The sequence below is a fragment of the Oryza sativa genome, chromosome 4 (genome assembly GCF_034140825.1).
Source record: "Oryza sativa Japonica Group chromosome 4, ASM3414082v1".
Taxonomy (NCBI): Eukaryota; Viridiplantae; Streptophyta; class Magnoliopsida; order Poales; family Poaceae; genus Oryza; species Oryza sativa.
Window position 1 is genome coordinate 16211563 of NC_089038.1, and position 15843 is coordinate 16227405.

Consider the following 15843-nt stretch of genomic DNA (forward strand, 5'->3'; position numbering starts at 1 on the left):
TTGTTCAGAATAAAAACTACCACTTCAATTCTACTCATACCTCCTTTTTTTTAATAAATGACACCGTTAACTTTTAAAAACACATGTTTGATCATTCGTCTTATTCAAAAGTTTTATGCAAATGTATAAGATATAAATCATGCTTAAAATACTTTAAGTCATAAACTAACTCACAACAAAATAAATTATAATTACGTAAATTTTTTTAATAAAGATAAATGGTTAAATGTCCCATAAAAAAATCAACATCGTAATTTATTAAAAAAGGAAGGTAGTATTTGTTTGGTCGGTGTGTAATTGTGTTCAGCCTATTCGGTGTTGCATTCGGCCAAATTAAGGCCCACGCCGGTTGCCACCCACCTTGTACTTGTCACGAACTCACGATTTGGCGCGTCGCCGTGCACGGAGTCCATGAAGACTGGAAAGCAGAGGCACACCGCACACGTACGCGCGGTCTCGCGGACCGGGGCCTGCGCTGCGGCCGGTGGCCTATTGCTAGCTAAGCTCTACCTTGGCTCGCTCGGCCGCCTGAACCCGAAAGCCAAAAACCCCTTGCGGCCTTGACCAAACCCTAGCGTTGATCTTTGCTCCCTCCTCCTTGAGTCCCCTTTCCCTGCCTGCCGCCTCGCGCACCCGCACGCACGCACGCACGCACGGCCGCCTTCTCCTCTTTCCCCTTCCCGCACGCGCCTCCCCCAAGTCTCCGCGACGCCCACACAAGCGGGGGGAAGGAGAGGACTCCGGACTCCACTCCCCCCGCCGCCACCGCCGCGAGGAGCCCTAGCCCCCCGCCCCCGTCCGCGCGCCGCCGCCGCCGGTACCCCAAGCCGGCCCGGAGATGGATCTGCAGAGCCTGGCCGTGGTGCTGCGCGCGGCGCTCAGCCACGTCCCCGAGGAGCGCAAGGCCGCCGAGGCCAGCCTAACCCAGGTGAGATCGCGCTCCCGCGCTCCCGCTCGCTGCTCCCCGTTGCTTGATCACGCGTTAGCCCCTGGGACTACCCCGCCCCCTCTCTCTCTACCTCTGTCGTTTGCTTCTGTGCTGGCTCGGTATCTGTGGGGGGCAACGGGGTATTCACGCGCTGAGCTAGAGTTGGAGCGGGGCCGGTGGGGGCGTGATTGCTTCGTTTCGCTTTTTGATTCTCCTATCATCAATCGATTCGATATCAGTTGCACAACGGCATAAAAAGAGCGGATAAAGCATCGGTTCTTCGTTTGGACTGCTGTTGCCATGTTTCGTGCGATCTGCGGCTTGTTTGATGTTTTAATTCGGTTAAATTTGAACGGTGACTGGTGTGTGAATCCTGCACGTGCCTGATGCTTAGCTTAAATCCGTCGTGCTGTTGGATTTTGGTCTTGTTGATTTGTTCATGAGAATTGTTACATGTTGTATGCCTTACTAGTTCTTAGCTCTTGTTGCAGATGTTATTGTTAGCATTATTGCTATCCATGTTAACGCCTCAGAGTTGGTAGCTTAGCTGCCTGTTCAATCATGTATACTCACTTTACCACTAATATAGTGTTATCATGCATATTTTATTCAACTAGTGGCCTATAATGATTCCACATGCGTAAACTTGTTGAAATGGCCATCTCTGTGTGGCATTCTGATGTTTGTTTACCCATTTGCTGTTCAATAATATACTAAAGGTGCAATGGCATCCTTTCACAAGTTTGTAAAGTCGACCGAACTAAGAGAGGGTAGCCTTTTTGTTTGCTATCTCCTTGCACATCCATAAGGATTGGCCTTTTTGTGAAGTTAGGTTCGAAATAGTTTGCATTTCTTTGTTGTAGTTAGCTCTATCTTTGTTGGTATGACATGCTAAGGTGGCAACCTTGTTTAGATATCATGTTATCAAAATGGATGTATAAGGACATCAATTTCATTTGGATGTGTAAGGACATCAATTTCATTTGGATGTGTAAGGACATCAATTTCATTGAGTTGGCCATTTTGTGAGGGCTTTCACTTGGCACGTAGACCCTTGTAAGTTTATATGAAACAGACACCTCTACCTGATGCCTTCATAATCAAAATATATAGTGTACTAGTGTATATTTAATAGTCACATATGGAGCAAGCATCCCACTCTTTTTCTGAGTTTATGTTTGCTATTTTCTTATGTTACATAATAACATATCCCAACACTACAGTTTGCCAAAATGAACTGTCAAGCCAATAAGGGAAGAATTATCTAGTTTTGGCTTGACAATGGGGGATTCAAAAGACTACACATTTACATTTTATATTGTACTGGTCATATGTTTCTTATCTTCCAGCTTCCATTGCAATTTGTTCAGAAAGCTTTGATGATTCGTTGTTATCCGCAATTTGTTCAGAAAGCTTTGATGATTCGTTGTTATCCTTGTTTCAAGAAAGATAAGGATCCACTACAACTCATTACTAGGTCATATACCAGCAGAGATAAAATAGAATTCTGATCAGCTGACCATTTATTTTAGTGGTGGGCTTTTATCATTCCACACGTACCGTTTCTGTTTGCTAAAATTGCTCTACATCAGCTGATCATTTAATGGTTTTTATGCTTGGTGACTAATCATCATACTGTCCTTGCTCCTCCCTTCCTTTTGGGTTTTACCTGTGTTTGATCTATTTCCTTTTTCCTGAGTAGTCCTGTTTGTTTCATTAAATACTGATGATGTCATTGGCTCATTGCTATGCTTTATAAATTTCAGTCTGCTTCGGACTCATGTATTCATATTTCTTTAATTCCTGCAGTTTCAGTACACACCACAACACTTGGTTAGATTGCTACAGATTATTGTGGATGGAAATTGTGATATGGCTGTTAGACAGTTCGCAAGCATTCATTTCAAGAATTTTGTTGCGAAGAATTGGTCACCTACTGATCCTGGTATGAAAAGGTTACTATTTGAGCAATAATTCCTTGTGTCTCGTTGACTTACAATTCGTCCTTCTTTAGAAGAAAAACATATAATTCCAGAAAGTGACAAGTCCATGGTCCGTGAGAATATATTGGGTTTTGTTACTCAATTACCTCCATTGCTAAGGTATTTCTCACTGTCCACCTACCCTTTTCTTAATGAACAACATTTTTGCGCCTCTCTCCAAATGCTATAATCGTAGTCCTTATGCTTTTGGTGTACTGTTGTTTCTGAATTCTAGATAAATTGACTTCTAAGGCATTTTATTTCAATACTGGAGTACTTTTCTTCTTACAATTGATGTCAATCTATAAATTCTGGTTGGCCGTCTCACAAAGTCACAATGTTTGCCTACACATATTATTGAATGCTGACATTTGTTTAAGTAATTTAGACCCCAGCCAATTGGAGTTAAGATGAGTCTGAAAATACCATTTTTGACTCATGTTTGTACTTTGGATAGAATATATTTTTGGTCCTTGAATTCGCAAAGTTCATTTTCACCCTGCCTTTAAAAACAGGTTGTTTACAACCTTCAAAACTGGATAAGTAACACCTCGATCCCTTTTCCACTGCCATACCAATCAAAACCACTGTGGAATAGGGTTCGGGCCTTCAAGGTGTTATCTGTTCAGTTTTGTTAGACCTATATGACTGTTTCAGCATTTCTAGATATTGAATTTAGGTTAGTTTTTCACAGAAGCATCATAAGTTTGAACGGAATGCACTGTCAAGTTCTACATTGTAAACAATAACTTGTGGTACTTTTATTTTTGATGAGTATTTCAGTGAAATTTGTAGTGGATGTGTTTTTCCTGATGACAAAGCACAATATTCTTCAGTACTGATGGTTATGAAATGTGCATACAAGTAATTGACACATATTTCATGGTCTGTAGAGCCCAGCTTGGAGAAAGTATCAAGACCTTGATCCTTGCAGATTATCCTGAGCAGTGGCCTAGTCTTCTTCCTTGGGTAACACATAATCTAGAATCACAGGATCAAATATTTGGAGCACTATATGTGCTAAGGATTCTTGCCCGGAAATATGAGTGAGTCTAAATGCCAGAATTCTACCTTCTTTTTTATTTGTTTGTATTCACTCTATCCGTCTTCCTATTTTGAATTATTTTTCTGTAACTCCAAAAAACTTAGGATTTACGTGTTTCTGTTACTCTGCTGTGAAATATCTCTACACATCATGTTATTCACTCTATTTGTTTTATTTGCTGACTTTGTGATCTTTATTGTAATTTAGAGATTACCCAAAGAAATAGTGTAAAGATAACATTGTTGTTATAGTTTTCTTAAAATGATGGGTGCACAACATAATTCTTTGCTCTATGAACATTTTTCTGGACAACATCATACAGTGCTTACCTTTTTGTCTTTTGTTTATGTGAGCTGCCACACTATCTCATTACTTTCTTCATGATTAGGTTCAAGTCAGAGGACGAGAGGATACCTTTGTATCAAATTGTTGAGGAATGCTTTCCTCGTTTGTTGAATATATTAAGAAATCTTGTTCCGATTTCCAACCCTCCAATTGAAGTAGCTGACTTGATCAAGCTGATATGCAAAATTTTCTGGTCATCCATTTATGTAAGTTCTTTGCCTTATTATGTTTTCCATTTTTTTTTCAATACTCATTATGCCATGTATTTTCTGCAGCTAGAAATTCCAAAGCAACTTTTTGATCCAAATGTCTTCAATACTTGGATGATTTTGTTCTTAAACTTACTGGAGCGACCAGTTCCAGTGGAAGGACAACCATTGGATCCTGATGCGAGGAAATCTTGGGGATGGTGGAAAGTCAAGAAATGGATTATCCATATATTGAACCGTTTATACACTCGGTCTGTGTCAAGTAAACTTTTTGTGATTCTTGTCATTTGTATTCTAAACCTGGTTTTCATTACAGGTTTGCTGATATGAAGCTTCAGAGACCAGAAAGCAAAGCCTTTGCTCAAATGTTCCAAAAGAACTATGCTGGAAAAATTTTGGGGTGCCATTTGCAGTTGCTCAATGCAATACGTACTGGTGGCTATTTGCCTGATAGGGTTATCAATCTTATTCTTCAATATCTTACCAACAGGTTTGTGGAAAAACTGTGCAGCAGCATTCTGTATTTCCTTAGTAGCTCTGTGGTCTGCCTTCGTATTGTTTTTGCCACTCCCTTTCTCCATTTTGTCTGGTTTTCCGCATGTTTCACATGGTTGCAATCAGTCTTTATCTCAGTTCCATGACAAATTGCTCTAGTCATCAGATTTGTAATGGCACAACTTCCACTTCATTCATGCAATATGGATAATTTTCGCCTGATTTATATTTACATGCCTTTCATTATTTTAGTGTACAGTCAGTATGTAATATACGTTTTTTGTTGAGGGGGGGGGGATTCAGTGCTTTCTGAATTCTTTGTGGCTGAATGTAAGTATTTCTTGCAGTGTCACGAAGAACAGCATGTATCAGCTTATGCAACCACAAATTGACATAATTCTATTTGAGATAATCTTCCCATTAATGTGCTTCAATGATAGTGACCAGATGTTGTGGGATGAAGATCCTCATGAATATGTTCGGAAAGGCTATGGTAATATGTTCATCTAAGCAACTTTTTTTAAAAAGAATTTGCATTATTTCTTCTCAATGTTCTGCAAGGTAGTATGTGCACTCCATTAGTTTTCTGTAGCCATGATACTACTTGGTACTTTTGTGTACAGATATTATTGAAGATTTGTATAGTCCTCGAACAGCTGCTATGGACTTTGTGAGTGAATTGGTAAGAAAACGAGGGAAAAGCAATCTGCAAAAGTTTATCCATTTTATTGTGGAAATATTTATGAGGTATGTGTCATCCTGTGATTAATATGTGTGTGCTTAACTTTGTGAGTTATCTAATATCTGATTGAAGAACATTTTGGCAGGTATAATGAGGCATCCATTGAAGTGAAGCCATACCGCCAAAAGGATGGTGCGCTTCTTGCAATTGGGACATTGTGTGATAGGCTAAAACAAACTGAACCATATAAGGCTGAGCTGGAGCGAATGTTGGTTCAACATGTCTTTCCGGAGTTCAGTAGTCATGTTGGACACTTACGTGCAAAGGTAACAAGCTATAAATTGGTGTGCATTTTAGATCATGAACATTTTTTCTTGAAGCCACCATATTTTGGTAGTACAATTGTAGTTCTGCATGACTTCTGCATCTAATTCTTCCTCTTTTTACTTAAAACTTGGAACATTTGGTAGGTTCTGTCCTGAAGTATTCTACCTAGTCCGAAATTCATAAGTTTGAATTCTCAATGTCTCCAAAATGCAATTGTCCAGTAATTTAGTTTGAGGCATGCACATATATTTATAAATGAAAAGTTTATACGTACTAAATTTTGTCTTACTAAACTCTTCATGCTGTGAGTACATCTAGATTTTCTGTAACTTCCATCTACTTAAATCAAACGGTTGAGATCATTGTTTATAAGAGTTTTGTAAAAGAAATTTAGTACGTGTAGCAGTGCTCTTTTATAAAAAGAGAACAATCCTCATGTGCCTTTAGAAATTCATTGGTTTCCTTATATTGCCACCAAACAAAAATTTTCTTCCCTTGGATGCCATACACATTACACAGACACCGTTAGAAGCAATTCTGTCAGTTTTTTTAATGGCGAAATTATCCTTAGATTCTCCCTTATCTCTCACATCTCCCCCAAATCACATTTGATTTCTCCTCTATTGAGGTGCCGCTGTCCTGTGTGCATCGTCTTCTGTTCCACATCTGGTGACATCTTTTGTCCCCTGCTGCCTATGGAGTCATCCTCCCAAGTGCCTTTGTTATCCTACCATGCCCCCACTGCAGTGATGTCATCCAAGGGCCAACATCATTGGCCCTTGCCCCACCGCTGGTGCCCCTGGTCCGTTGGCAGTGACATGTAATATAAGATTCCAATTTAAAAATGCTAAGTTTTAGTACCATTATAAGATAGTTCTTCCACAATGTACTTTCTTGCAAATTATTTGACTGCAATTATCATATTTGAATGACTTGTTACCTTAAGGGTCCTATTTTACTTAAATATATTATATTTTTACTTTGTGTAGCCTTTTTTGTGTTCTATTATTGTATTCTATTAATGCAGTTATTCCCCTGTTTTTTCTTTAGTACTTCTTATTTGCTTGTTTCATTAAGCTGATTTTTACCATATGATGTGTAGGCAGCATGGGTTGCTGGGCAGTATGCTCATATCAATTTCTCAGATCAAAACAATTTTCGCAAAGCTATGCATTGTGTAATCTCTGGTTTGCGTGATCCAGAACTTCCTGTTAGGGTGGATTCAGTCTTTGCACTCCGTTCTTTTGTTGAAGCATGCAAAGGTAGTCTTTATTTAATTTCTTAGAGACCTAATTAACTTGGATCACCCTTTCGAATAGATCACAATCTATATTTTGTATTTCTTCTACAGATCTAGATGAGATCCGACCAATTCTTCCTCAACTACTTGATGGTATTCTATCACTTTCTTCAACTTTTTTTTAATTTTATTGTGGTTAAATCATGCTTTAAGTATTATTTGCAGAATTTTTTAAGCTTATGAGTGAAGTTGAGAATGAAGATCTCGTTTTCACCCTTGAGACAATTGTTGACAAATTTGGTGAAGAGATGGCACCATATGCACTTGGTTTGTGCCAGAGTTTGGTATGTTGCCCCTCAGTGCATTGTGTTTAGCCCAATAAGTTCTTCTGTTCCTTTGAACTTCATGTTACTGTTTTTGATAGGCTGCTGCTTTCTGGAGATGCATGGCTAGTTCAGAAGCTGACGAAGAAGTTGAGGACACTGGTGCTTTGGCTGCTGTTGGTTGCTTACGTGCGATAAGCACAATCCTTGAGTCCATTAGTAGCCTTCCTCATTTGTTTCCCCAAATAGAGCCGACTTTGTTGCCTATTTTACGAAGAATGTTGACTTCAGATGGTCAAGGTATAAAATTATTCACTCATAACTATGGATCCACAGTTAAAAAAACCAAAGGCTCTATCTTTCAAATATAAAAAGTGTCCACATGATTAGATGAGATCATTCACACCAATTTGTATGCATGTGCAAAAGGGTCATTTTAAAATGAAGATCCTTGTGGAGGAGGATGGCTGGATGGGTGTACAAGTAAACAAGCCATCACCCCAACTCTTACTTTGAAAAGAGTAAAGATCAAGATATAGCATATTCAGTTCAACTAATCAACTAGAATGCACCTTTTCTATTTCATGTCTATTCACTTCATTTACTTAGGATGGGTCAATGGGTAGGCTTGACCCATGCTCATCCCTGGTGATATACCTTTAACCTGCTAGATACTTGTACAAAGTTACAAACTTACAATTGAATTGTTTGAACTCAAATTGTTATCAAAGGTTTAAGAGTTGTTTGTTTTAAATTTAATCAGGTTTGGGGTGTTTCTTGCAGTTTTCCGCTGATGCATTTGACTCTGTCTTGCAGATGTGTATGAAGAAGTTCTGGAGATAGTCTCCTATATGACATTTTACTCACCAACCATTTCACTGGAAATGTGGGGCTTGTGGCCTTTGATGATGGAGGCCCTTAATGATTGGGCCATTGATTTCTTTGAGAGTAAGTCTAGTTTTGAATGGCAAGCAATTATGTTTGTTTTAAACTGAGAGTTCTAGATTAAGCATATTCCTGGGTTTTCTTGCAGTTTTATGTTTGTTATATTTGCTTGTGCTATTTTCCAATGACAATCTTGTTTAGTTGTATGAATGCTTGTAATTTGGAAAGTCATGCATGATTTAAAATAATATCTGAATCACCTTGTATTAGTTTCCATGTGCCCACTTCACTAGTTTGTTCAGTTTGCATGTCATATTATTTTCTGATTATTTTTTTTATTTGGTTCGTGCTCATTTATAAAATTCTTCCAAGTCGCTAATAAAAAATGATTAGGTTTCCTAACCTTAACCTGGATTTTAGCAGCTCAAACCTTTTTTTTTGTGTCCAGCGACTAATCTAGTTAGTCTCAGATTATGTTTGGCTAGATCTGCTTTGTTGTTTTGATTATTAGTAAAAGAACAAACTATTATAGTTGAGGTCGGCTTGCTTATTGCTGCACCTATTTTGTGGGTCAACTTATTCCTCACTTAGAATGGTTCGAAAGGCATTTATTGTGTTAAATTAATGCTTCCTAACGTGCATGTGTTTGCAAGATTAGACCTTCAACCAATCTAATACCTTGGACCAAATGCAGCCTTTGCATTGTCTATTCTTACATTATTCATTCGTCAGGATTATATAAGATGGTTATGCCACTTAGTAAGGAATTGAATTTATGAAACTAGAACCATCTTGTATTGTTAAGATTCTGTTTAATTGAATTGAAATTATGATTTCTGTGTGATAGTTTAGCATGCCGGTATCTGGTATCCATTATGCAAAAGGAAAATTTTGTATTCACATGTGCATCCAGATTTTAGATAAGAACATCAGGAATAGTTGTGTCATCGTTTGTTCCTTTGAATTGGAATCCTTGTTTTACATATTTGGTATAGTACTAGAAAGTATTGAAATGCCAACTGCTTGGTTGTCTATCCTTCAGAATTTTTTTTAGTCAGCTGCTAAGACTGTTTCTATCTGTAGAAAATTGCTTGGTTCTACCCTCAGGCCACTAGATGGAACTAATCTCCTACCATCAACTATATTTTCAGAAGCAATTGTATTATCTTTGACATCCTTTTGCTACATTATTCAATGTTCTTATTGCCCTGCAGATATTCTGGTACCATTAGACAACTACATTTCCCGTGGCACTGATCAATTTATTGCATGCAAAGATCCTGATTATCAGCAAAGCCTATGGAGAGCACTGTCATCTGTGAGTGAATTAAATTCATGTTGCATTAAAATTTGCTCTGAAATATTTTGTAAAGTTCCTAGTTCCTGTAATTTTTACAGTTGATTACAAATAATTGTAGATTATGACAGACCAAAACATGGAAGATTCTGACATTATACCTGCTCCCAAGCTGATTGAAGTCGTTTTTCAAAATTGCAAAGGTCAAGTCGATCATTGGATTGAGCCGTATCTCAGGCTAACAATTGATTGGCTGCGTCGTGCAGTGAAGCCGTATCTGAAAAGCTTACTTGTACAAGTGGTAAGAAGCTAACTTCCTGATCATAGTATAGTTGACATTTTCTTGTATTACTTTATTCTATTTCAAGTTTTTGACTTGTTATCAGGTACTGTGTAGTGTAATATAGTGTGTCATTTGTCATTGTTAGAGAGCTTCATAGTATGCATCCATACAGCTGTACACTTGGTTGCCTTGGTATGCATATACCATAACTGCATTTGGTTAATCATTCTAGGTTGCAGAGGTTGTTCACACTTTACACATGCTTGTCTGTAGCTACTAATTATTTGTAGGGATGCAACTTCTCAAAGCTAATATATCTAATGCCAGGAAAACCTTGAGAACTTAATAAATCCAACTGTTATGTTGAATAATCTAAAATACCATGTTTGCGACAAAGATATGCGGTTTGCTAAAAACTAGTCTAAATTGGTAAAGCTCCAAGCCTCCAGCCAAATCGCCAATTCTGTATTAACTGAAGATACCTGCCAGTCTACTTCATCCTCCAGAACCAGCAAACAAGTAATCTCACCCCATGATGGCAAGTAATCTTGAAAAGATGCAATTTATGCCATTCGTTTCAACATGGTGGTAGATCTTAAGGTATTCTTCTGGATTATAGCCATTGTTAATGTGACATCCTGGCCCAATTAGGATTTGGCCTGTGTGCCCTATAAGAGCTGTGTTTGCATGTTTAGTACCACATTGCTAATTTAGCAAGGTGGAACCAATTTATAAGGGTTTGTCCCTCCAACCACATCACTCTTGGGTTAACCCATTTACACGAAGTGAGGATGGAAGTGTAAGTGGCGTGGTATGCGTAAGTGGGCTAGGCTACGCGGTTCTGGAGGGTGAGCTGTTATAGTTAACCTTACCAAATTTTGGCAAGCCAAATATTTCGTAATGCCATTGTTTTGGCAAGGTGTGGTTGTTTGGTTTGATGCCCAAATATCGGCCAAGTTACTTTAAGCTTGTGTTTAGCTTTGTAAAAATACTGCTTTGCCAAATTTGAATTTCTGGCAACAAACCAAGTGTATGAGTACTTTGCCATGTCATTTTTTTTTGTTTGGGCAATGAACCAAACACACCCTAAGTTCCCTCTTATCTATTCTTAAGCCTTCCACCCTCCCTTGACAGTATATGGGAATCGATCAGTTCTAGGATTGCCATTTTGTAGCATTTAATTATTTTTTGCCACTGACGTGGAAGCACCTGAAGAGTGAAGTCTTTAGTCCAAGTGGGAAGTAACCCAAGGTTTGTACCCCTGACCTCCCCCAAGTCTTTAGTCCTGGGCCACTAACTACATCCTCCCCCAAGGTAGAGAGGAAGAGGAGCGGTTCATGGTGCACCTATGAGGTGAAGCTTCCTGCTACTGTGGAGAGTATGGATAAGAGCAAGGTTAATAGTAGCATAGGCAGTTGGTGTCAATTTCATCCACCTTGTGGATACAATAAGTGACTTGCAATGCTCGACCCATCAACTTCACATCATATTAAAATAACTTAAGCTTCCTCTCACATGCAGCTCACTCCCTCTGCACTCATCACTTTTCTCTCGAAGCTGGTGCTGGAGCCAGCGATAAAGTTGTCGCCCACTCTCACTCTCTCTCCTCTCCTCTCCTCTCATCCAGCTCATCACTGTAGCTGACGTGTTTCTCCTATCACCAGTCCAGCTTGTACTATTGTACTCGCTCTAAGAGGAGGTGTAAGGTGGGAGCTGGAGATGTAGGCTGGAGAATGCATGGAGGCTTTATGGTGGGGAAGGGGAAGAAGAATCTTGCCGACGCTGTATTATTTGCTTGCAATGGGGATGGAGTTGCTCCAACAATTGCAGCCTGTCAATGGGCTATGGGAGGACGATGGTGAGGTGCGACTGCAACCGGCAGAAAGGTGTTGGAAGGCATCCATGGCACCACAGTTTACCTAACACATGTTCATACTGGCAGTTGCCAAGATGGCCCCCTCAGGAAGATTGTTGGCTCTGCCTACTGCAGGAGGCACTCAGTGATCTTGCTGTCAGAACAGAGGGGGGGAGGGGGGGGGTGGGCAAGATGAAAAAGAAGGAATAAATACATGGTTGTTTGTAAACTATAGTTGTATAAGTCATAAAGTCAAGTTGAGTCATCCCTGTATTGACTTGTGCACTAGTCCTGATTGAGTTGACTAGTCCATTACAAGGGATCATGCTCATGAAAAAAGAGGGAGCAGATGGGGAAAGGAAGGCCATTGGCAGCCCTGTGCAGCTCTCTGTCAAGCTTCTCTACCTGGCTCCGCTCCTGCCAAAGTGATGGGCAACTGCATCCTGAGCACCAATGTCCAGCGTGTAGCTCTTGCTGCTTCCTCTAACCTTGCTCTCGTTCTGGCTCTAGCATCTAACTATGTACGTGGGATCCTATCTCCCTTTCTGATTGACTATGCCGGCCCAATTTGCTCTCAAGCGGCCCAAGTCTGGTCGTGCCCTCAAGTTGTGCTCTGTCTGACTAGTTGCACAACTTGACCGCAGTGAATAGATAGATATTGATAAAATGATAGAAAGTTGCAAATCCTATAGGCTATGTATAGCTATGGGATGTAATTGGTGTAAGATATCTATTGCATTCCAAACAGTGACACTCTGCATGTGCTGTGACTAGTTTGTAGCATATCATCCCTATGTAACTCCAGCAGGTGACAGGATCACTGGATAATAAAACTTTGTTGTTTAGATTGATCTGGCACATGAATTGACTTTATTACACCCAGTGATAGCGGAAGTTAGAAATTATGAGCAATTATATGTAAATTATCCATCATATGACATTTTGTCTTAAAGCTTAGACAGCATTTATAACTCCTTGATCAAAAAGGGTGTCATTTGGTATAGATAAAGCAGGGATAGTTTTTCTACATAGGGATAAAGCAGGGATAAAGCAGGGATAGCTTAGACAGCACAGTAGCCAGCTTGTGGAAAGCGATGTAACCATTTGATTATAGTGTCTTCAAGGAACATAGGTTTTCATGTTGCATGGGGCAAACTCATATCTGTATCTGGCCGATCAATATCATAGGTCAATTTAGTCATTAGCAGTGGAATTTTCAGTTATGTTCCATCAGAACAACTGCATATAATCACTATTATTTGTTGGCCGCATTTACCTAACACTTCCCAATGTGGTAGTCCATATTCATATGTTGCATCAATCTAATCACTGTAGTGTCATGTTTGTTCAAACATGGCATCTGTATCTCTTGCTAACTGATGACATGTATACCTAAAACTTTCCACTGTGATTGCAGATAGCTAATACACTGTACTACAATCCTTCATTGACATTGGGAACATTGCATAAGCTTGGAGTTGCTACTGAAATCTTCAATCTTTGGTTTGGCATGTTACAGCAAGTAAAGAAAAGTGGCATAAGGGCAAACTTTAAGAGGTAGGTCTTGTTAGCATATGTTTGTACCTTGTAGTACTATACATGTTGTGTTTTTATGCTGCACTGACTCCGTACATTATTTTTCTTTATTTGCAGAGAACATGATAAGAAGGTTTGTTGCTTGGGATTGACTTCACTAATTAGCCTTCCAGCTAATCACATTCCACCAGAAGCTCTTGAGCGCATTTTCAAAGCAACACTAGAGCTTCTTGTTTCTTACAAGGATCAAGTTGCAGGTTCAATTTTATCTTTTGTTTATTTTCTGATGAACATATGACAATTCAAATACTTCGAACAAAAACTCTGTGATACCATTCTGTTAACATGTTGACCTGAGAAAATTTTCTAATCTTATGTCTCCTTTTTGCAATTACGATGTAGAGGAGAGGTCTTTAAAATTCCTTTTGCCTGATCTTAATCATTCCTGTTCATAAGCAGAATCTAAATGGGAAAATGAGGCTGCAGCTGAAGATTTGGATGGATTTGATGGTGATGAAGAAGATGAGGATATTGAGTCTGATAAGGAGATGGGATATGATGATGAGGATGGGGATGAAGTATCTAGTGTCAATCTTCAGAAACTAAGAGAGGTTTGTATTGTGATATGGACTTAAGTAGAATTAGCATGTAAAAATGTGTTCCTTTTTATTTAGATGCTCAAAATAGTTAAATTTTTCTACAAGTGTTTTTCATGGGGTATTATTTAATAGAACTAACACGGTCTCTGGTAACAAGTGTTTTCAGTCTGGTTTCCCCTCAACAAAAGGACTAGTAAAGTTAGTAACACAAATACTTCCCTTTAAATAAATATTAACTTATGTTTTATTGACTATGAAGGATGTTGTATCACTGAATTCTGAATAATGACAATTACAGCTGACAAACTAAATTACTATATATATACGGCTTGAGTTGCTAGCAATGTTTAATCCCAAATTGCATAGTTGTTGCATATATAACAAAGTGTATTTGAGTTTGTTTTGCTGGCCATTTATATCCTAAACTGCAGTAGCTGTAACATATATAACACACACAAAAGCTAGTTAAACAAAAAGGAGAAGCTCTATTTAAACCTGTAAACTATTGTCCCCTAAACTATAAAATTGTGTAAATCTATCCATGAAGTATGCTAAACGGTCTAAGCAAACCCCTGAATCAGTTCTGGAGGTGTTTGCCACCATGCATGGTGGGTGAAGTGGTCCATAATATATGTATATTAAAAAACTACATTAGAGCGCCTCACATTTCTCGTGAATCACCTTTGTTCTCTGCTGGCCTTTGAGCTTGCTGCTGTCTTCTTTTAGCACGCCACAGAAAGTGTCACCTTCTCTTCCCTAGACTAATTTTTTACCATAGTGTCTTGTGAAATTCAAATCTTTATTTCATGTAAATGTTTCATGTTTATGCTGTACCCTGTACTCATGTTTTTGTATGCTTCCTGTGATTTAGGCAAGAGGTTTCCAGCCGCACTATGATGACGACGATGATGATTCTGATGATGACTTTAGCGATGATGAGGAGTTGCAATCGCCAATTGATGAGGTGGACCCATTCATCTTCTTTGTTGATACCATCCAAGGTAAAACAGCATTCTTGTACAAGTTTGTGCTTACTCTATGCTACTATGGCTGAAGTTACCTGACAAGTTAGTGACCATCTGTTACAGGTATGCAAGCATCTGATCCAGCCAGGTTCCAGAGCCTGATGCAGACTCTAGATTTCCGCTACCAGGCACTCGCGAATGGCTTAGCTCAACATGCCGAGGAAAGAAAAGTTGAAATTGAGAAAGAGAAGTTGGAAAAGGCGAATGCGCAGTGAAGAGAGTCATTACTTGGTTGTTTCTCCAGTTTTGCCAATCCGTGACACTGGCACTGGTCAGTATCCTGTGATTCGGTGATCGCAGGCGGTGAGTTATTCTTTTGCAGGCTTGGCCTAGTTGTTTTTGGCGGCCAATTTTGAGGCACAGATGTTCTTGGGAGAGAAGCAGACTCAGTTCATTTCTCCAGTGGGTCATGGTGGGAGCTATATTGATACTTGTCATACTGTTTTGATCCAAAGTCTCATCTCCTTTTTGGTTGATGGATGCTTGTTGTCGAACCTCCCCAAGCCCCAAGGTGACAGCTACATCTTTTAGGAAGGTCTCCAAATGTAGAGTGTATATGATTGGGCAATTGTTGGTGGATTATCAATACGACAGTCGAGATATGTGTTCCTTCTCTTCTTTTTTTTCGGTCGAATTTTGGTCCTCCATTTGTTAACATTGCTTAAGCATGTCTCTGTATCCTGGGACTGCGGCTGGTGGAATAAGCCTTGGCATTCTTACGGTCCAGTGAGCTTGTATGTTGGATCTGGTAAACATTACTATGCTATACACACAACTTGGTTGCAAA

The 15843-nt window shown here is 39.3% G+C and overlaps 1 protein-coding gene across 2 annotated transcripts; it reads left to right on the plus strand.

The window, feature by feature from the left end:
* The first annotated feature begins 573 nt into the window (after positions 1–573).
* On the plus strand, positions 574–15843 carry LOC4335508 (importin beta-like SAD2). 2 transcript variants are annotated; one of them, XM_015780818.3, is made up of 22 exons: positions 574–928; positions 2738–2873; positions 2943–3030; positions 3804–3956; positions 4344–4506; positions 4576–4760; positions 4826–4999; positions 5352–5497; positions 5628–5751; positions 5832–6012; positions 7116–7275; positions 7365–7406; positions 7479–7597; positions 7678–7876; positions 8393–8524; positions 9676–9779; positions 9880–10059; positions 13314–13453; positions 13550–13689; positions 13892–14043; positions 14903–15032; positions 15120–15843. In XM_015780818.3, the coding sequence occupies exons 1-22, from the start codon at positions 839–841 to the stop codon at positions 15269–15271; spliced, it is 3090 nt and encodes a 1029-aa protein (XP_015636304.1). In that variant the 5' UTR covers positions 574–838; the 3' UTR covers positions 15272–15843. The 2 variants fall into 2 exon arrangements, with proteins under 2 accessions (XP_015636304.1, XP_015636305.1); XM_015780819.3 differs by having other exon boundaries at positions 2946–3030.

What these genes read in the sequence shown, in the direction of transcription:
- LOC4335508 (XM_015780818.3), top strand. Translation starts at nt 839, where the DNA reads ATGGATCTGCAGAGCCTGGCCGTGGTGCTGCGCGCGGCGCTCAGCCAC. An exon ending in CAATTACCTCCATTGCTAAG is followed by an intron (nt 3,031 to 3,803) that starts GTATTTCTCACT and finishes CATGGTCTGTAG; the next exon opens with AGCCCAGCTTGGAGAAAGTA. An exon ending in TCTTCCTCAACTACTTGATG is followed by an intron (nt 7,407 to 7,478) that starts GTATTCTATCAC and finishes TATTATTTGCAG; the next exon opens with AATTTTTTAAGCTTATGAGT.